This window comes from Saccopteryx bilineata, chromosome 2, assembly GCF_036850765.1.
Source record: "Saccopteryx bilineata isolate mSacBil1 chromosome 2, mSacBil1_pri_phased_curated, whole genome shotgun sequence".
In the NCBI taxonomy this organism is placed as follows: Eukaryota; Metazoa; Chordata; class Mammalia; order Chiroptera; family Emballonuridae; genus Saccopteryx; species Saccopteryx bilineata.
Window position 1 is genome coordinate 296,013,897 of NC_089491.1, and position 22,318 is coordinate 296,036,214.

Sequence of the window (22,318 nt, forward strand, 5' to 3'; positions counted from 1 at the left end):
TTTAAGTGCCTCAGCCTACACAATGAACGGGAACTGGTTGCTCCTGCCAAATCAAGATGATACTTGACTGCAACAGATCCATGTCAACGTGCCTGCAGACACATGCCATCAGTACATACCCCAAAAACATCCCTGCAATGACATGGCTATCTCCCATGGTAGTTTCATAAAGCAGCCTCCTCTACATAAACTCTTACTTATGAAAGAGACGGAGAAATAATATATAGTCTATGATTTTACTTTTATATAAACCAGACCGACGCCAAATCAAACAAAACAAATTACCTATTTTGAAAGAATTTCTTCATCCCTGTCCCAAACTCTTTTTTTAAATTCCAAAATCTTCCCTGAAAGAAAAATAGCTAAACAAATCCAAAAACTCAAAAATGTATGTATTTTAATCTTCATAAAAATTCAAGAATGGCTTAATAGAACACTGCCTTAGGTTTTTCTTCTGGGTACATGACTAAACTTTTAAGCCAGGCTTGAAATCAACCATCTATAAGTCAGATGCTGCTAAATAAACTTAAGCACGGTATTCCTAGTACAAAGAATACAAATTCCGAACACTCACTATACCACATTTCATCAACTCTAAGAATTCATTAATTGTAAGGGGAATTGTTACCTTATATATCACTAAGAAAGAAAAAAGCTGTCAATTAAATGCAGGATATCATCAACCCAATTATTATGCACCCAATATCACTGATGTGTTTTTTTTTTTTTTTTTAATTTTTAATAAATTTTTATTAATGGTAATGGGATGACATTAATAAATCAGGGTACATATATTCAAAGAAAACATGTCTAGGTTATTTTGTCATCAAATTATGTTGCAAACCCCTCGCCCAAAGTCAGATTGTCCTCCGTCACCCTCTATCTAGTTCTCTGTATCACTGATGTTAAAATGTGAAAAAAGTAAAAAGAATCTTAGAATGAATGAAATATCCTCAAATTCCCATATCCACTTTTTTTTCTTTTTTTTTTAGCGAGAGAGATAGAGACAGAGAGAGACCGACAGGGACAGACAGGCAGGAAGAGAAAGAGGTGAGAAGCATCAATTCATTGTTGCGGCACCTTTAGTTTGGTTGGTCATTGATTGTTTTCTCATATGTGCTTTGCTGGGGGGTGGGGACAAGCAGGGGCTGCAGCAGAGCAAGTGATCCCTTGCTCAAACCAGCAACCCTGGGCTTCAAGCCAGCAATGTTGGGGCTCAAGCCAGCGACCATGGGGTCATGTCTATGACCCCACGCTCAAGCTAGCAACCCTGCGTTCAAACAGGATGAGCCCGCACTCAAACCAGCGACCTCAGGGCTCAAACCTGGGTCCTCAGTGTACCAGTCTAAAGCTCTATCCACTGCACCATCACCTGGTCAGGCTATATTTTTCAAAGTAAAGATGATTTGTAGTCTTCTGTAATGGAAAACATTGAAATAAAATAAATAAATAAATAAAATCTCTTACCTTCTGTGCTACCCTCAGGAAAGCTATCAGTGAGGGAATCCGAATACGCTTCGACAGGACCGATCAATTCAGAACCATCGTTAATTACTCCACCCTAAGAAGATGAGGGTAATTGTGTTTCATTATCATTAGAATACTTTACAAAATCAGTAATATATGAACTATAGTAATCTCAGCTATGTATAAGGATTACAAAAACTATTCTTCTATTAAACTAGATTATAATTGCTTTTCTAAAAAAATCAACAGAAATAGCAATACTGGTTCATCACTTTTAACAAATGTGGCACACCAATGCAATATGTTAAAAACAGAGAAACTCTTATGAAGGAGAAGGGGGATGTATGTGAAAACCCTATACTTTCTGCACAATTCTTCTGTAACCATAATCACCTCTAAACATAGTCTATTAGTTAAAAATTCAATAGGAATAGTATCATGTTTATAATAATACATGGCTTTTTATAAAAGCATATATTTTAGAAACCTGTCCGAATTACTCACTAAAACTTGCAGAAAAAGAAAACACCTATGAGCTAAAGAATACTGTTCAGAACCCTTAGCGACTGGTCATTTCACTTAGTGATAAATGATGAACTCCATTAGGAATGCACTTAGTTATGTCAAATTAAAAACTACAATATATCGGCCCTGGCCGGTTGGCTCAGTGGTAGAGCATCGGCCTGGCGTGCAGGGGTCCCGGGTTCGATTCCCGGCCAGGGCACACAGGAGAAGCGCCCATCTGCTTCTCCACCCCTCCCCCTCTCCTTCCTCTCTGTCTTTCTCTTCCCCTCCCACAGCCAAGGCTCCATTGGAGCAAAGATGGCCTGGGCCCTGGGGATGGCTCCTTGGCCTCTGCCCCAGGCGCTAGAATGGCTCTGGTCGCGACAGAGCGATGCCCCGGAGGGGCAGAGCATCGCCCCCTGGTGGGCAGAGCGTCGCCCCCTGGTGGGCGTGCCGGGTGGATCCCGGTCGGGCGCATGTGGGAGTCTGTCTGTCTCTCCCCGTTTCCAGCTTCAGAAAAATACAAAAAAAAACCCAAAAAACAGAAAAACTACAATATATCACATAGCACCTCAGAAGATCCCAGAAGTGATTTAAATTTGGAAACCACTTAAATACAATAGAAGTAAATCTAAATACTGTATATTTAAATATTTTATCAAAGAAACTATTTTAATAATATAAATTTGATTTCTCAATGTGATTATATTTTAATTTTATATTTAAGTCTGCAAATTCAAGCCTTAAAAAACTATTCTCTCTTACTTATATGTAAGTAGAGAATGCTACTACCAGGCAAGTAGGAGTGGTGTGTTTTGTGCTATGGCTCTATGCACCGCGCCAATCATGAATATATATGGGTTCATAATCTTTAAATAATTATGACTAATTAAAATAATAGCTCTTCTGCTCCTCAGTATCTTTCCTTCTACCTTCCACCGGCAGCTCCATCTCCCCAGACATTACTGCCAGGATGGCAAAACTGAAGAGAAATGTAAAAGCCCTCTTTCCTCGCTATTCCAGCAGACTTCAACTGTCTTTACCTAATCAAAAGTCTCCCTGCCAACTTATCTTTAAAGGAGTAATATGAAATGGTCCTTCTAAAATACAAAATTTAACTTCCTAGAGCATTAAGTGAATTGAGACTAAAAATAATTCTTTTATTCTATTTTTTATTAAAATATTCAAAATCACAGTTTAAAGGTAAATTTTACTCCAAAACTGAGTGTCTTTTGTAGACTATGCCATCTTTTGAATAACATCCAAAGTAAAGTTTAAGACAATATGCAAATATTCTTGAGAATTTTAATAAAGTTCATTTTATTAATAAACTCGTTTAACTGATGAAAGTGCCTTTCAACTATTAACTAACTCATCTACCATTAGGTGGGTAGTGTCTTTAAGCTACCTACTTATAAAGTGAAATAATATCTGTAAGTAACTCAAGGAATTGTTAGGTCTAAAAGATTTTATACATGTAAAGTATTTAGAACAATGTGAGTATTCAACAAAAATTTTGTTATTATTATTGACTGATAAGATCTGCTTATAAAATAAAAACTAAAAAATGAAAAAAATGGCCCTGGCCGGTTGGCTCAGCGGTAGAGCGTCGGCCTAGCGTGCAGAGGACCCGGGTACAATTCCCGGCCAGGGCACACAAGAGAAGCGCCCATTTGCTTCTCCACCCCTCCGCCGCGCTTTCCTCTCTGTCTCTCTCTTCCCCTCCCGCAGCCAAGGCTCCATTGGAGCAAAGATGGCCCAGGCGCTGGGGATGGCTCTGTGGCCTCTGCCCCAGGCGCTACAGTGGCTCTGGTTGCAACATGGCGACGCCCAGGATGGGCAGAGCATCGCCCCCTGGTGGGCAGAGTGTCGCCCCATGGTGGGCGTGCCAGGTGGATCCCGGTCGGGCGCATGCCGGAGTCTGTCTGACTGTCTCTCCCTGTTTCCTGCTTCAGAAAAATGAAAAAAAAAAAAAATGAAAAAAATGTTTTAGCTCATAATACTAAAGAAATTCTATTTACCTAACTTAGTAAACAATGTTATATAAAATAAAGAATAAACCTTTAATGAAATAAAATAATAATAAAACTATGCTATAGGTAATAAAAGGAAGTTGTGAAAAATATGATACAATTCTATTTTAAATCCCTAATCCAAACATTAACTGTTTAATGTTCCTGATCATTCAGTAAAAAGAAATTCTTATTACATCGCATCTCAAAGATTTTGCTAATGAAAGTCAGTCTAGAGGAAAAGGAGTTCACGTATCGCAGAATAAGTAGACCAGCAAATGCTTTCCCCAGAAGACAATAATATAATTAGAGAGAACTGTCAAAACAACCATGTGAGAGCTCTGGAATTTAATCAAAAACATAAAGCAAATGAAGAAGTGGTTACGCATAAAAAGCCGCAAAACCACAGGTAAGAACTGTGGGAGTCTGCGGCGTTCTTTTTTTTTTTTACAGAGACAGAGAGAGAGTCAGAGAGAGGGACAGATAGGGACAGACAGAAATGGAGAGAGATGAGAAGCATCAATCATCAGTTTTTCATTGCAACACCTTAGTTGTTCATTGATTGCTTTCTCATATGTGCCTTGACCGTGGGCCTTCAGCAGACCGAGTAACCCCTTGCTCGAGCCAGTGACCTTGGGTCCAAGCTGGTGAGCTTTTTGCTCAAACCAGATGAACCCACGCTCAAGCTGGCGACCTTGGGGTCTTGAACCTCCTCCACATCCCAGTCCGATGCTCTATCCACTGCACCACTGCCTGGTCAGGCGTCTGTGGCATTCTTGCCTGGTTGCTCCCCTCTTCCATCTCAAATGGGTTGCCATAGTAATTATACAAGGGCAATGCAGGCTTGAAAAACAGCAGACTCACTTGTAGAGGAGGCTGGCATGATACCGACTAAAACATAGGAATGGGAGAGGGATAGGGGGTGGAGAGGGGCACAAAGAAAACAAGATAGAAGGTGACAGAGGACAATCTGACTTTGGGTGGTGGGTATGCAACATAATTGAACGACAAGATAACCTGGACTTGTTATCTTTGAATATATGTATCCTGATTTATTGATGTCATTCCATTAAAAAAATAAAATTATTAAAAAATAAAAAAATAAAAAATAAAAAAATAAAACTACCCCCAAACAGCATTATCAGTAATAGTAGCAATCTCAGTGCCAAACAAATGGCAAGGAACAGTGTGTGGCTCAGCAAACATAAGCTGCAGCAAGCAAAGGACCAGACCATTAACCAGACACGTATCAGGGAGATCCAGACAATAACACAACTATAGGGGTTCTTAATAAGCTGTCTACCCATTCGTGAAGGAGACCAGAGGGGTTCAGCTATCCACAAATCACTAGCAAACCATGAGATGGTGCATGTGCACAGAGGAAATACAAGACATCCCAAAGGAGAGTAAAAATCAGGACAAACATAAACACTGCCTGAACTTTGAAAACACACAGAGAATCATCAGCATAAGAGAGAAGCGTATAATGAAACACTGGCTATTCACTAAACTATGATGATACAGGACTTATCTCCACTAAGACAGGTTTAAAAATACAATAAAAATTAAAAACTGAGCATAAGTATCAGCATTCAGACACAGATATAGTACAGACATGTTAATAAACATACTAACAAAACAATGGCAACAACCCTCAGGGGGAAAAATCAGAACTCAGAATTGTTATATTATAATATATATTAACAAAAATTTCCAGCTTTCAACAAAAATGTTATAAAATATACAAAGAAAAAGGAAAGTGTGTGCTCCATCCAGAGGGAGGAAAAACAGTCAATAGAAACTTACTCTGAGAGGGCAAAGATGTTGAGACTTAGAAAGCAAAGACTTCAACACAGCTATTTACAAATATGTTCAAATAACTGGAGGTTATCATGATTAAAGAATCACAGGAAAGTATAATGACTATGACTGAGGAAATAGAAAAAACAAATAAATGGAAATTATTTTTTTTAAATAAAGCATTATCATAGAACCAAAAGTAAAGACAGTCCAAATGTCCATTAAGTGACAAATAATAAACAAAATGTGGTATATTCATATCTACCTAGTAGACTACACTATTCAGCCATAAAAAGAAATGAAGCATTGATACATGCAACAATACGGATGAACTTTGAAAACATTAAGCTTTGTGCAAGAAGCCAGATGCAAAGGGCCACGTATTATATGATTCCATTCATGTGAAATGTTCATAACAGGCCAATCCATCAAGATGGAAAGTAGATCAGTGGTTGCTAAGGGTTGGGGCACGTGGGAAAAAAGTGAGTTGCTAATGGGTATGAGGTTTCTTTATGGGATGATGAAAATGTTGTGGAATCAGGTAGTGATATACTAAAAATCACTGAACTGTATACTTTAAAATGGTGAATTTTATGTTATGTCAATTAATCTCAATTTAGGGAAAAAAACAACTACAACCACATAGAAATCCTGGAGTTGAAAGGTAGTGTAGCTGACAGAAGAGATGGGGGTTGGGAGGCTGGGTGAAAAAAGTGAAGAGATTAAGTAAGCAAAGAAAGAAAAGAACTCATAGACACAGACAACAGTATGGTGATTATAAGAGGGAAAGGGGGACGAGGGAGGTAGAAGAAGGTAAAACGGGGTAAATCGTGATGGAAGGAGATTTAATTTGGGGTGGCGAACACACAATACAATATATAGAAGATATAAAATTGTAGACCTGAAACCTATATAATTTTATTAATCGATATTACTCCAATAAATTCAATAAAAAATTGAAGATATTATAACAAAAATTTTAATTTCATTAGAGGAGTTCAACAATAGATTTAAGAAAGAATAGTCAAAGAACTTGGAGATCAACAGAAACTATCCAATTTGAAGATCAAAGGAAAAAAGACCAAATAATAATAAAGAGAACCAGAAAGAAATGTGGAGTAATATCAAGCATACCAATTTGATTGTAATGAGAGTATCCAATGCAAAAGAGAGAAAGGGGCTGAAAAAAAAATACATGAAGAGATGAAGGCAGAAAAATCCTAAAATCTGACATAAAAACTTTAATCTACAAATACATAGAAGATAAATTACACTCCAAATAGGTTAAACAGAACAAGATCAACACCTGGACTAACACTGTTGAAAGACAAGGCTAAATTCTGAAAGAAGCAAGCAGAAGAACTATAATACGATTAACAGCTGACTTCTTATAAAGGACAAAAGGCAGTGAAATGACAAGTTCAAAGTACTAAAAGAAACACTGTCAATCAAAAATTCCATATATCCAGCAAAATTAACCTTTAAAAATTAAGGGTAAGCCCGGGCAAGGTAGCTCAATTGGTTACAGCATCATCCCAAAATGCCAAGGTTGCAAGTTTGATCTCTGGTTAGGGCACATACAAGAATCAACCAATGATGCATAAAAAAAGTGGAACAACAAATTGATGTTTCTCTCCTTCCCTCCTTTCGTTCTTTCTAAAATAAGTCAATTTAAAAAATTTTTTAAAAGAAAGGGTAAAAAAAAAAAAACATTTTCAGACAAGAATCTTTTGCTAATAAACCTGCCTTACACAATTGTTAGTAAATCAAATATACCTGAACAAATAAAGAACACCAAAAAAGGTAAATATGAGGGTAAATATAAAAGACTATATATACATATATAGATCCATGGAAGGCCCCCTCTTATTTTGTTTCCTTTTAGAAACATGCTCTTGAAAAAATGTGTTATTTTGTGTACATGCATTTTAGATTTACCTATTGTTTTGTTACAATTTTATGTCCCCTAATGTTTTTAATAAACACTGTTTTTAAGGTTTAAAAATATTTATATAAATATGTTCTTTTTTCTTCTAACTTCTTAAAAGACATCAGATCATAAAACACTATATTGTTGGGTTTATGATATATTTAAGGTATATCTATTATAATACAATAGAGGGGGAGTAAATAATGCTTTATGAAGCAAACTTTCTACATTTTACTAGAATTAAGTTAGCATTAATTTCAAGTAAATTGTCATAAATTAAAACGCATGTTTCAATCCTAGAGCAACCAATAAGAATTTAACATAACAAAAAATTCATTAAAAATGAATTTAAATGGTATGTCTATTTAAAACAAAAGGTAGCATAAAGAAAAAAAACAAAAACATATAAGATATAACAGCAAAAGGGCAGATAAATTCAATCATATCAATAATTGCCTCAAGTATAAAATGACTAAATACTCAAATCAACAACATCCATTTTCTGACTGGATAAAAAAATAAGATCAAACTATTTAGTGCATGTAAGAGATTTCTTATATTCAATAACAAAAATGGATTGAAAGCAAAATAATGACATAAAGGTACCATGCAAATATGTAGTGACTGTAAGGGACTAAAGTGAATCTATTTAAAATTACACAAAGTAAAGCTTTAATAAATATTACTAGAGACAAAGAGAGACATTGCATAAAATTAAGCAATTCAAATCATCATAAAGACATATCCATCATAAGCATACATGTACTGCCAACAGAGCCCCAAAATAAAGTGAAAATTAGCATAACTCAAAGAAGAAATAACAAATTCAACAATAACAATTGAAGACTTCAATACCTCACTCTCAGTAATTGACAGAATTAGAAAATTACCAAGGATATGAAAGACAAACATTACTATCAACTAACTTGAAATAACTGATGTTTACAGAAAATGCTGCCTGACAACAGAGTATCAAGCACACATGAAACATTCTCCAGGAGAAATCAAATGGTAAGAAATAAACCCGGTCTTGATAAATTTTTAAAAATTGAAATTATAGAGCATATGATTTATGATCACAACTACAAGAAAACAAAATTAGAAATCAACAATAGAAGAAACTTTAGAAAATCCACAAATAATTGGAAATTAAAGAACATATTTATAAATAACCAATAAGTTAAAAAAATTAAAAAATCACAGAAGAAATCAAAAGACATACTGAATTGAATAAAAATGAAAAGAAAAATTTATGGGATTTGAATCTCAAGCAGGGTTAAGAGAGATATTTATAGCTGTAAATGCTTATATTAGAAAGAACAACTATCTCAAGTCAGTAATTTAAGCTTCCACTTTAAGGAATTAAAGAAAAAGCAAAGTAAACTGAAGGCAAGCAAAAGAAAGGAAATCAAGTTTAGAGTACAAATCAATGAAATGAAACAGAAATATAGAGAAACACCATAAAACCAAGTTGATCCTTTGAAAAGAACAAAAATATCAAACTTTTAGTTACATAGACCAAGAAAAAAATAGACAAATTATCAAAATCATGAATGAAAGATGGGCATTACTCCATCCCTACAGAAATTAAAAGCATTGTAAGAGACTAATATGAACAATTTTATGCCAACAAATTGAATTTCAATCAACAGATTAAAAAACTGGGCTACACACTTATAATTTTGAAGCTCAGTAATGAGTAATGAAGGCTCATTACACTATTACTTCTACTACTGTATATATTTAAATATTATAAAATCAAGTGACTATGTGTTATTTGCATGTGGTACCTATCATGCATGTTTATACAAAGAAAAAAACTGTGTGTTGTTATAGCACACCTTGTAGACTGGCTACCAATAAACCTGCCCTCCATAACTTCATCCACAATCAGAACTAGAAAGCTAAAGAGTCACCCATACTTCTCTGAAGCTAAGGATAGTCTCGTGACCCAGTTCTGGCCAATGAGAAATAAGGACTATCTCTAGGTGGAGACTTAGCTTTACTTCTCTTAAACTGCCCAATCTTTTCTTCCACTTCTTTGGTCTCTCACTTCACAAAGCCTACAAATAAGTGTCTTCTAGTAGGAGTTACAATCAGGAATTCTCAGATCCAAAAGAAATAAAATAGATAACTTAAATTGTTCAAAGACTATAATCTAACTTCTATGTCTCCAGACTGATTTTTTTAGCCCTAGCCATGGGTTGGCTAATTTGTATGACTGCCTTGCACAATTTCTATAAAGTGATATTCTTCTTGCTTAATAATGTTGCCTTTTTATATAAGCACAGACTCCACACTGAAGAACAGCAAAGAGCTAAATAATGTATCATTCTGACTTGGCCTTTGATCTCAAATACCTGCATTAGGTCATAAGCAGAAGCCAGATTCATCGCCTTGGCCTAGTCTACAAAGTAATAAAAAATTAAACAATAAAGTCAATCAGTAGGAATCATATTGTTACTAAAACTTTTATATTACTATATATTCCTACTCCAATTATGTACTTTATGAGTCATAATAAATTTGTAGTAGTATCTTTCAAAAGATCGACTCTCCTCGGTAAACTAAAACAGGTCATTAAAAAATAAATTCCTTTCTAGATCCACTAGCATCAGGAAAATTAAGACTCCTACTACTCATATGCTTTGTTGACTATATGGTATAAGAAATTACACTTATAACCCTGGCCGGTTGGCTCAGCGGTAGAGCGTCGGCCTGGTGTGCGGGGGACCCAGGTTCGATTCCTGGCCAGGGCACATAAAGAGAAGCGCCCATTTGCTTCTCCAACCTCCCCCCTCCTTCCTCTCTGTCTCTCTCTTCCCCTCCCGCAGCCAAGGCTCCATTGGAGCAGAGATGGCCGGGGCACTGGGGATGGCTCCTTGGCCTCTGCCCCAGGCGCTAAAGTGGCTCTGGTCACGGCAGAGCGACGCCCCAGAGGGGCAGAGCATTGCCCCCTGGTGGGCAGAGGGTCGCCCCTGGTGGGTGTGCCGGGTGGATCCCGGTCGGGCGCATGCGGGACTCTGTCTGACTGTCTCTCCCCGTTTCCAGCTTCAGAAAAATGCAAAAAAAAAAAAAAGAAATTACACTTATACAAATGAGTAGATTTTTAGTTAAAGAAGGAAATAATTATAATACAATCACTAGTTTTTTTCCAGAAGGCTAAACACAATAGGAAAATTGTGGTCATTAAAAACACTGATATTGACCAACAACCTTCACAGGTTCAGTTCAAAATAAAATCTTAAATTATTATTAAAAATTACAAAGAACTCATAATGAAGGCATTACATGCCAAGAAACTTAACACACAAATATCCAATGATTCTCTGGTAATATAATTAACACTACCTACCTCTCTAAAATTTTATGTAACTATTTTTGTTCTATCTTTAAATAAATTAGTACAATTACAAAAATTCAATACAGACTTCTTTTTGGTTTCTATCCCAAAAAGAAGCATAGCACTAAAAGACACTTCAAAAAGTAAAATTACTGGAGTTTCATGATACTTAAAAATTTTAATGTATTTCAATTATGATGGAGTGAATCAGATCATCTCTAAGCCCTTTCTAGCAATTTTTTAAAATCTATGAATTAAAAACCTATCATTATTCTAGTGAATAATGAAATTCAAAAGTAAGTGACATTTTCTGTTTTAAAAAAAAGAACTGTGAATCTTGCTTTATTACACATTAGAAAACACAGGTATTTTAATTAACTACATTATATTTCATAAAGATCTCCAAACCTTGAAAAAATCTTCAAGCTGTTTACTGTTATAAAGGGCAGGGATATTGGCAGAGAACTGTAGCAGATCTTCAGCACATTGTCTCCTCTCTTCAATAACACTGTCATCAAATCGTCCTAGAATTAAATAAGAATCAACACAAAGAAGGCTCAAACACTGGTTTATGACAATTTATGTTCACAGAGCAGAAAGCAGCGGCAGACCCGACCTATCACTGCCTGTTTGCTATGCTTACTAGGCAACCTTCTGAAGTCAACTCTAGTTGTACACTCCACAACTGGAACCGGCAGCACGCTCCCCAGGAAAGAAAATAATGTTTCTGATAAAACAAGAGGCAGGGATGTCAACGCATAAAGAAATGGGGCCTTCATCATCTAACGCCTGTCAATATGAGAAACCATTGAAGAAGCTGGCGATTTGAAACTAAAGTTGAAAAGAGAATAATAAAGAACTCAAATGGTTTTCTATAGCAATTTAATACTGTAATTACTCATATAATTTTGCCTTTCCCACTCTTTTTGACTTACAAAGGAATTGAAGAGAGAAAATTATGAGAACATCTGTATATCAATGGGGTCGAAACCTCGGTTTGATGCAAAAAGCTTTTTAAGCCAAATTCCACGTGTGATGCTGTCAGCATCCATGACAGCATATTTGTGAGAAAAAGGAGAACACACGGCACCAGTGCGCTGTTTTACAAGGTGATAGAAAGGTGGTTTTCATAGAATTTGTTTAATTATATACAATTTGAATGCTGATAAGACACTTTCAAATACAACCACTTTTACTACTCTCAGATCAGACTACCAGTTGGCATTTGTCACATGCCATATATCATACTGATGGCACTATATGTTTAAAAAAATACTAAAATTAAGAGTAACATTATCACATACTTAAACATTTTCAGTAGCTTTGCAAAATGTTAACAGAAAACTGAGGTCCAAAGAGATTCCTGGTTCAATTACCCAAGGCAAGAATTTGAAATTGAAATACTAAACACCTCAGCTTAATGTGTCTCATGCTTATGGTGAAGTGTCTACTTCCTGGTAATTAAAAGAAATGGTTTTATTTTTATTTTTTAATTAAATGTCTTAGAGTGGCATTGGTTAAATAAATTTTTGTAATTGTAATTTATTTAAAGATAGAACAAAAAGTTACATAAAATTTATATAGGTTTCAAGCGTATAATTCTTTGATTCATCATTTGTATATCGCATTGTGTGCTCACCACACAAAGTCAGATCTTCTTCCATCACCATGTATGTTTCAAAAATATGGAACACTTCACGAATTTCCATGTCATCCTTGTGCAGGGGCCATTCTAATCTTCTCTGTATAGTTCCAATGTTAGTATATGTGCTACCCAAGCTCAGTGTGTCTCATCCTTATGATGAAATGTCTATTTCATGGTGCTGGCAGCAATACCACACCAGGTGTCAGTCAGACTGGGCCCTAGTTCAGCAACCTCAGAATTTGACTTGTGGCTAAGAAAGAATTCAGAGGTAAGACCCCCATCTAAAAAAAGTTTATTTAGAAAGTCACAGAGGTAGAAGTGAGCTGTAGAAGAAATGGGGCTCAGGAAACAAGGCACAGAGGCTAAAGAGGGGCCCTTGGAGCCCAGGAGAGGGGAGGGTGAAGGTAGAGCCTGGGGGGGAGGAGAGGGGGGCAAGGCACAGGCATGATCCCAGGATGGGGAGCCACACTCCTCCATCTCCGAAGGCATTTATCTGGAGGTCTCAGGGGAAGATCCCAACAAAATATTCATCAGCTCTCCAGGCGTGTCCTTTCAAGGTCGTGGTCTCCACTGATTGGTCAGCACCAGGGCGGGCAGTCATTAGTCAATGCAGCTGGTGCTGATGTCAGTCATGGCATCACTTTGCTGGTTTTGCTGCGTTTCTGGGCCTGGAGTCCAATAACTGAAGCGTAACCTGTGGGAGTGGCTGTACAAGGGCCTACGTGGGAGTTGGGAGTCGCATAAGACAGCTCTTCTTTCAACCCCCTGTTCCTCCTCCAAGGGGGTCTATGGCATGACTAGTAACATGCCAGGGGAGGAAAGGTCAAGAGAGGGTCCAAACTGCATGACCAGCAATATGAAAGGCCAGGGAGTCTAAACTGTATGCCCAGCGATATGCCAGGGGAGAAAAGGTTACCCTGGGGGCAAAGGCTTTGTTTTTCCAGTTTTGCCCAGTGCTAGGCACCTGGGGACTCCTGCCCTGGTGACCTTCTGTACCTACACAGTCTGCTCTGCTCATGTCTGTCTAACTGCCTACCACAATCGTAACTAAAAAAAATAATTTTAGAGTTAGACCGAGATTCAAAACCAGCTCTATCATTCACTAGCTACAAAATCTAGGCAGATTAATTCCTAATTTATAAGATGAAGAAAATGAAGAATGCACTTAAGGCTCCTAGTCCCATGCCAGGCACATAGTAAGCACTTAACAAATCAATCACAGTGATTTTGAATCTTCAAATACTACCACAGTGTCTAGAATACAGAACATGCTAATAAACTTTTGTTGACTGAATGAATAATGAAAACCTAGGAAAACTTTCTAACAAGAACTGTCTTAGAGTGGAACATTATATCCTGGAAGACAGTCACTTTCGCTAAGAGAGAGAATGAGAGAGGAAGGGAGAGAAGGAGAGATAGGAACATCAATCTGCTCCTGCATGCATCCTGACCGGGGATCAAACCAGCAACCTATGCACTTAGGGATGACGCTCTAATCAACTAAGCAATCAGACAGGGCAACCCCATTGTCTAAATGCATCCTATAAAATTCCGTGCACATGTCCAAAGGTACATTTTTCAAGGAAAAAAAGGGTCTGTAAGTTTTACCAGCATCCTCAAAGAGCCCAGGGCCCAGTAAAGGTTAGCAGGCAAGTCAATTCAAGGATTCTTTTTTTTTTTTTTTTTTTTTTTTTTTTTTTACAGAGGCAGAGATAGACAGGGACAGACAGACAGGAACAGAGAGAGATGAGAAGCATCAATCATCAGTTTCTCGTTGCGCGTTGCGACTTCTTAGTTGTTCATTGATTGCCCCCTCACATGTGCCCTGACCGTGGGCCTTCAGCAGACCGAGTAACCCCCTGCTGGAGCCAGGGACCCTGGGTCCAAGCTGGCGAGCTCCTTGCTCAAGCCAGATGAGCCCGCACGCGACCTCGGAGTCTCGAACCTGGGTACTTCCGCATCCCAGCTCTATCCACTGCGCCACCGCCTGGTCAGGCAATTCAAGGATTCTTAACATCTACTATACTGCTTGATTTACTATGGAATCAGCTGCCAGCTGTCTCAGTGTTTGTTGTCACCTTCTTCCTAAATAAAATAATCCTCAATTTCTAACTAGGTACAATGGCAGTCAAAAAAAAAAAAAAAGCTATAATTTCCAGCTTGCCTTGCAGTTACATTTGGACATTGATTAAGTTCTGGCCAATAACATACAAACAAAAGTTTGGCCCTGACTGGATGACTCAGTGTATAAAGTGCCGTCCCAGTGCACTGAGGCGGTGGGTTCAATCAGGGCACATGCAAGAAGCAACCCATGAGTGCACAACTAAAATGAACAACTAAGTGGAACAGCCCTGGCCGGTTGGCTCAGCGGTAGAGCGTCAGCCTGGCGTGTGGGGGACCCGGGTTCGATTCCTGGTCAGGGCACATAGGAGAAGCGCCCATTTGCTTCTCCAACCCCCCCCCCCTCCTCTCTGTCTCTCTCTTCCCCTCCCGCAGCCGAGGCTCCATTGGAGCAAAGATGGCCCGGGCGCTGGAGATGGCTCCTTGGCCTCTGCCCCAGGTGCTAGAGTGGCTCTGGTCGCAACAGAGCTATGCCCCGGAGGGGCAGAGCATCGCCTCCTGGTGGGCAGAGCTTCGCCCCTGGTGGGTGTGCCGGGTGGATCCTGGTCGGGCGCATGCGGGAGTCTGTCTGACTGTCTCTCCCCGTTTCCAGCTTCAGAAAAAATACAAAAAAAAAACAACTAAGTGGAACAATGAGTTGATGTCCCTCTCTCTCCCTCTCCCTCCATCTCTCTCACTTTCTCCCTCTCTCAAATCAATGGGAAAAAAATCTTTTTAAAAGTTATATTACAGCTTCCCAGAAATCTCTTTAAAAGACAACTGATACATTCCTTTTCCCCCTCCCTTTTCTTCTTTCTACTTTTCCATTTCCAAGAAGGACTATGAAGTGGAAGGTAAATGACAGAATAACAAGGCAGGAGCTTGGATTCCTGGTCACTGTGGAGCTGCCCTGCTTGAAGCTACCTTCAGATCTTATACCATAAAAATAAAATTGATGGCTATCTGGTTTTAAGTTTTATCACAAGTAACCAAACCTAATATAATCCATTATGCTATATCTGTTTTTCTATTAGTTACCAGTTCATGTACAACAATTCAATTAATTCAATTCTGCCAATGACAAAAGCACATATAAAATGACACTGTTAACTTATCTATCAATAACATTACCTGGAAACAAAAACCCCAATCCATAGAGCAAATACCCTGGCCTGAAAACAATCTAAGTTATTCAATCTTAGGGAAAAGTCACTGGCCAAAAATGTTAAAATGACAGCTAAATATCCACTATTCCTTCTTTTTCCTTAATAAGAAATTAGTCAATGGTGCTTATGATTATTGTCCAACAAATTCATCCTTTAAACAAAAAGTAAATTCTAGTGCCTGCAAATTAATATTAGTTATTTTGTGTGCATCTATGATCTTAGAACAGAAACCCAGAAAATGCACACATTATGTATCTCAACCCATAAGACCACCTAACATTATCTCTAAATGCATAACTATTTACGGAGAAATTTTAATGAAAAGCTTCCTAATATTTGATGACATCCTTAAAAATCTTATTCACTAGCTGAAACAAATATATAAAAATTTGGGAGCTTTAATCCTTGTGTTCTATTAAACCAGACTAAAATGCTAAAGCAATGAGTATATCAACGTCTAAGTAAAATGCGTATGTAAAAGCATTTCACTCTTGTACTTCTGATCTATGCATTTCCATTCCACTCAACTTAGACAAGTGGAGCTGAATGAAAACATTTTTTTCAGAGCGGAACAAACTAAAACTAAAGGCTCATGCAATAAAAGGTTCAATTACACTGAATCTTATCATCAAAACAAATATGAGAAAAGAACACACTCACTTCTTTGTTCCTAAGATATTTCAGAATAAAAAAAATGGTATTGGTAGTATAAACAAAGACAGTAAATGAATTTTAACACAGTAACTACTGGCCCTAATATATCTAACAAAAACATTTAATTTTAGAAGTAAATTAAAAAGTAGCAAGACTCAACAGTCATCCTAATGGTAGACAACACTCTAGTAGCTATTATCTTACTATTAATCCTTTAATATCATCAAAACTCCCTTGATGAAAGGCAGCAACAAGGAGAAATCATAAACAGATGCTTTTAGTTTCCATTTACAGGGTCAATGTTTATTTTCCTGTGAACATGGTAGAAAAATTATATATAATGTACAGTAGAAAATGCAAACCAAACTTTTCCTGAGAAAGTTTATGCACATTACATATTATGTATTATATTAACTGTACGTGTGATTATATATAAACCACTCCACCACTCTGAATTACTTGATAATGGTTCATTAAAAGCTGGGGGGGTATATTAAAATATTCTAACAAAACTGGTAAATCACTGTAAATAAAATCTCTCTAATTTATAAGCTGCCTTTAGGATCTTCTCTTTTTCCTGTGGTTTTGTTTATTATTATGTATAAAAACTCCTAGAAAACAAAGCCTAAAACTTTTTTAAAATGCAAATGTCGACGATCAAAAATTGGTTATATGGAACTAAAAGTTATCCTTAACCAGTAAGAACCTAGCCAGAGGCCCTGGCCGGTTGGCCCAGCATGTAGATGTCTCAGGTTTGATTCCTAGTCAGGACACACAGGAGAAGCGCTCACTGCTTTGCCGCCCCTCCCCCTCTAGCTTCTCTCTCTCTCTCTCTCTCTCTCTCCCCCCCCCCTTCCCTCCTCTCCTGCAGCCATGGCTCAATTTAAGCAAAATGGCCCTGTGTGCTGAGGATGGCTCCATGGCCTTCGCCAAAGGCACTAAAAAGAGCTCAGTAGCTCAGCAACAGAGCAACACCTCAGATGGGCAGATCATCACCCCCTAGTGGGGCTTACTAGTGGAGCCTGGTCAGGGGACATGCAGGGTTCTGTCTCTGCCTCCCCTCTTCTCATTGAATAAAATAAAGTAAAATAAAATAATCTAGCCAGAAAAGCTTGATGCTGATTTTTCTTTTTCACATCTGATTTTTTATTATAAATTTTTATTAATTTTAATGGGGTGACATCAATAAATCAGGGTACATATATTCAAAGAAAACATGTCCAGGTTATCTTGTCACTCAGTTATGTTTCATACCCATAGCCAAAAGTCAGATTATCCTCCGTCACCTTCTATCTAATTTTCTTTGTGGCCCTCCCCCTCCCCCTTCTTCCTTCCCCCCCTTGTAACCACCACACTCTTGTCCATGTCTCTTAGTCTCATTTTTATGTCCCACCAAATGTATGGAATCATGTAGATCTTGGTTTTTTCTGATTTACTTATTTCACTCCGTATAATGTTATCAAGATCCTACCACTCTGTTGTAAATGATCCAATGCCATCATTTCTTATGGCTGAGTAGTATACCATAGTGTATATGTGCCACATCTTCTTTATCCAGTCTTCTTCTTCTTTTTTTTTTTTTACAGTGATTAAAGCCTTTAAGCAAACTCTTGGCCAATACAGCAAGAATCCATAAAAGAGTAGTGTTCTTAACATGTTCACCAAGTCCAAGTTGGCACCAACACCATTCCAAATCCCTGCATATGCAACCAAACCCCAGTTCAGTCCGTTAGGAGCTGTCACAAGGAGCAGGAGTCCAGGAAAAGTCCGCATGGCACTGAAATTGTTGTCACAATTCTATACTTTGTAGCTCACGTCCAAGTCCCAATGACCGCTGCTTCTAGCTGGTAATGATTCCGGTAGACTGGAAAAGCCATCTGCAGCATGTGTGGAGATGGAGCTTCTGTTCTCTGTCTGGGTCTGGAGAGATGAGACCAGGTTGCTTTTCCCTGGAGCTTTGCGACTGGCGTGGTAAAGAGAACCTTGGGATATACTAAGCTGGGTGGCAAAGGTAAATTCATAATAGAAGTTGGCAAAAGGGGGAAAGAGAGCTCTAAATTAAGAGTAGGTCCCAGCCTGAAATATGAGTGGGGCATTGAGGTAGGAGGAATCAAGGAAACACTATATATTTAACAAAGCAGCAGAAAATAGGACTATCAACACCCTCAACAGAGATCTTAAAGGGAAGAATAAAAAACCTGACTATTCAGGAAAGACATAGTTAAGTGGCCCTTGTGCAAATGAGATCAGTTTACCTGCCTCTTGGAAGAAATACCCTAGGCTCGTCCACTGTGTTGTAGATGGGGCTGACGGCCCTGGGCACCTTCAGCCTTCAGTGGCAAACCCCAGGATTCTGGGCAAGGTTAGGTCATAGGTGGCTGGAGCAGGGCTGGAAGAGACTGAACCCTCACTTAGAGGAGCAAGGGGGAAGCCTACCTTCCAGTGTCCCCTTTTCCTCACAGCAAAGGCATGTAAGTCTAGCAGGCTTTAGCTCAATGACCTTCCTATTCACTATTGAAGCAGGACCCAGATGGAATCCTATGAGACCCCTTTGGGGCATTGGAGCCTTTAAGGGTGTATCCTAAAAACTGGTAGTTCACCTGATCTTTATTGGGCTTTTTCTGCCTCTTGGTACTTTCAAAGCCATGCTCAGAAGATCTCGCTGAGGGGTTTGAGGATCCCCATCCACCTATATAAACCTTTTCCGTATATCTGGAGTTATTTGGTAAAAGACAAAACAGTGTTATTAACTGGATCAAATAAAAGAAGGTAGAAGTTGGATGGAAAGATGGCAGCAGAGTAGGCAGAAGCACAGACTCCCAGCTCACACCACCAAACTGGATTATAAACTAATTTATGAACAATCAGCATGAAAAACCAAATCTGCAATACAAGAACAGCTCTCAAAAACCAAGGAGCAAAGAAGAAGCCACAACAAACCTGGTAGGGAGCACCTGAATCTCCCCTGCTTACAGGAACGGGGGGGAGGGGCTGAGGCTGGGCTCTCACTCCAAGAAAAAGAGCAGTAAATACTGCTCACAGCCACTTGCCTGGCGACCAGGGAACGAGGTGTGTTGAAAGGGCCTGCTTGTCTTCCAAAAAAGAAAGGAGAGAGAGAGAGAGACGGATGGTGAGGGGGAGAGGAATGTAGGTGACAACCTGAAAAGCTGACTCATTCAGTGCTGGAGGCACTTATAACTGGGGGAGGGGCTGATCCTTCCACAAAGCAAAATACAAAAGTACTTCCAGGTTACAGAGATACAGACATCTCTCCAGCTCCAATAAGTGCAACAAGACACAGCTAAAAACAAGAAGTGGGAAGGAGAGGCAGTAACTCCAGGTCTCCATGGAGATCTGAGATACACCTCTCCTTACTGAAGCTGAGAAAGCAACCAGCCCCCAGAGAGATTAACTGCCAGAAGAGGACTTCGGAGCCTCAGGTCACACCCACTGCATTTCTGGATACAGTTTCAAATAAGCCCCTTGCTGAGATCAGCAAACAAGACAATCACCTGTTAAGAAAACAAACAAGCCAAGACTTCAAAGCAGCCCAAATCCGAAAGTGGATTACAAATAATAGCTGATGCCAACCCAAGAAGACCTAGAAATAACACAATTGAAAACTGGAGGCAGACAACACCAAGCCTAGACTCAACCAGCCCTATAAACAAAACACCCAAATAGATACAATGAGAAGACAGAGAAGTGCAATCCAAATGAAACCACAAGAGAAACATCCAGGAAATGAACTGAGTGATATGGAAATAACCAAACTTCCAGATGCGGAGTTCAAAATAATAACTGTAAGGATCCTTAGGGATCTTAAAACAATGATGGTCATTATGAACACCTAAATAAATAGCAAGTATAAAAAAGGATACTGAAATATTAAAAAAGAATCAGTCAGAGATGACAAATACAGTATCAGAAATAAAGACCACAATGGAAGGAATTAAAAACAGGATGGATAGAGCTGAGGATCGAATCAGTGATTTGGAGGACAACTGGAATGAAGGCATGAAAGCAGAGAAGAAAAAAGAAAAGAGACTCAAAAAGTCTGAGGAAACTCTTAGAGAGCTCTGTGACAACATAAAGAGAAATAACATCCGCATTATAGGGGTTCCTGAAGAAGAGAAAGAACATGGGATAGAGACTTTGTTCAATCATATCATAGCCGAAAACTTCCCTAAATTAATGCAAGAGAAACTCTCACAAGTTGAAGAAGCACAAAGAACTCCATTAAAGAGAAACCCAAAGAAACCTACACCAAGACTATCATAATTAAAATACCAAAGCTAAGTGATAGAGAAAATATTAAAAGCTGCTAGAGAAAAAAAAGGCTATCACCTACAAAGAAGCCCCCATAAGGATGACATCAGATTTCTCAACATAAACACTTGAGGCCAGAAGGGAATGCCAAGAAATATTCAAAGTAATGCAGAACAAGAACCTACAACCAAGACTACTTTATCCAGCAAGGATATCTTTTAAAATTGAAGGAGAAATAAAAAGTTTCCCAGACAAAAAAAAACTCAAGGAATTCATTACAACCAAACCAATGCTGCAGGAAATGTTAAGGGGCATGGTATAAACAGATCAAAGTGGGAAAAAAGAGGAATACAGCTTTAAAGAATAAAATGGCAATAAACAATTACATGTCAATATCCCTAAATGTAAATGGATTAAATGATCTAATCAAAAGACATAGGGTAGCTGCATGGATAAGAAAACAGGACCCATACATATGCTGTCTACAAGAGACACACCTTAAAACAAAAGATGTACATAGGTTGAAGGTAAAAGGATGGAAAAAAAAACATTTCATGCAAATGGAAATGAAAAAAAAGCTAAGGTAGCAATACTTATATCAGACAAAATGGACTTTAAAACAAAGAATATAGTAAGAGATAAAGAAGGCCACTACATAATGATAAAGGGAGCAATCCAACAGGAAGATATAACTATTATAAATACCTATGCACCTAATATAGGAGCACCTAAATATATAAAGCAGACTTTGATGGATATAAAGAGCGAGATCAACAGCAACACTATAATAGTAGGGGATTTTAATACCCCACTAACATCACTAGATAGATCCTCAAGAAAGAAAATTAACAAAGAAACAGCAGACTTAAAGGACACACTAGGTCAACTTGATTTAATAGATATCTTCAGAACCTTTCACCCTAAAGCAGCAGAATATACATTCTTTTCTTTTTTTTTTGTTTTCTTTTTTTTTTTTGTATTTTTCTGAAGCTGGAAACGGGGAGAGACACTCAGACAGACTCCCGCATGCGCCCGACCGGGATCCACCAGGCACGCCCACCAGGGGCAACGCTCTGCCCACCAGGGGGCGATGCTCTGCCCCTCCGGGGCGTCGCTCTGCCGCAACCAGAGCCACTCTAGCACCTGGAGCAGAGGCCAAGGAGCCATCCCCAGCGCCCGGGCCATCTTTGCTCCAATGGAGCCTCGGCTGCGGGAGGGGAAGAGAGAGCCAGAGAGGAAGGAGGGGGGGTGGAGAAGCAAATGGGTGCTTCTCCTATGTGCCCTGGCCGGGAATCGAACCCGGGTCCCCCGCCCGCAAGGCCGACGCTCTACCGCTCAGCCAACCGGCCAGGGCCCATTCTTTTCAAGTGTTCATGGTACATTCTCTAGGATAGACCACATGTTAGGGCACAAAAAAGGTCTCAACAA

At 38.6% G+C, this 22,318-nt stretch overlaps 1 protein-coding gene and 1 non-coding gene across 5 annotated transcripts in view; both read right to left on the reverse strand.

The window, feature by feature from the left end:
* Positions 1–22,318, reverse strand: part of RPS6KC1 (ribosomal protein S6 kinase C1) — a 174,452-nt gene that overhangs the window by 115,454 nt on the left and 36,680 nt on the right. For 3 of the 4 annotated variants that reach the window (XM_066261385.1, XM_066261383.1, XM_066261382.1), the window contains exons 4-5: positions 11,465–11,580; positions 1,468–1,561 (exon numbers count right to left, since the gene is read on the reverse strand). In XM_066261385.1, the coding sequence (XP_066117482.1) occupies positions 1,468–1,561; positions 11,465–11,580 (210 nt within the window). Of the gene's footprint in view, positions 1–1,467; positions 1,562–10,073; positions 10,094–11,464; positions 11,581–22,318 lie in introns of those variants that run through there. The other variant, XM_066261384.1, reaches the window with a different exon arrangement.
* LOC136327898 (U6 spliceosomal RNA) lies at positions 12,736–12,838 on the reverse strand. The gene has a single exon (XR_010729956.1). It is a non-coding gene; the product is annotated as a U6 spliceosomal RNA (small nuclear RNA).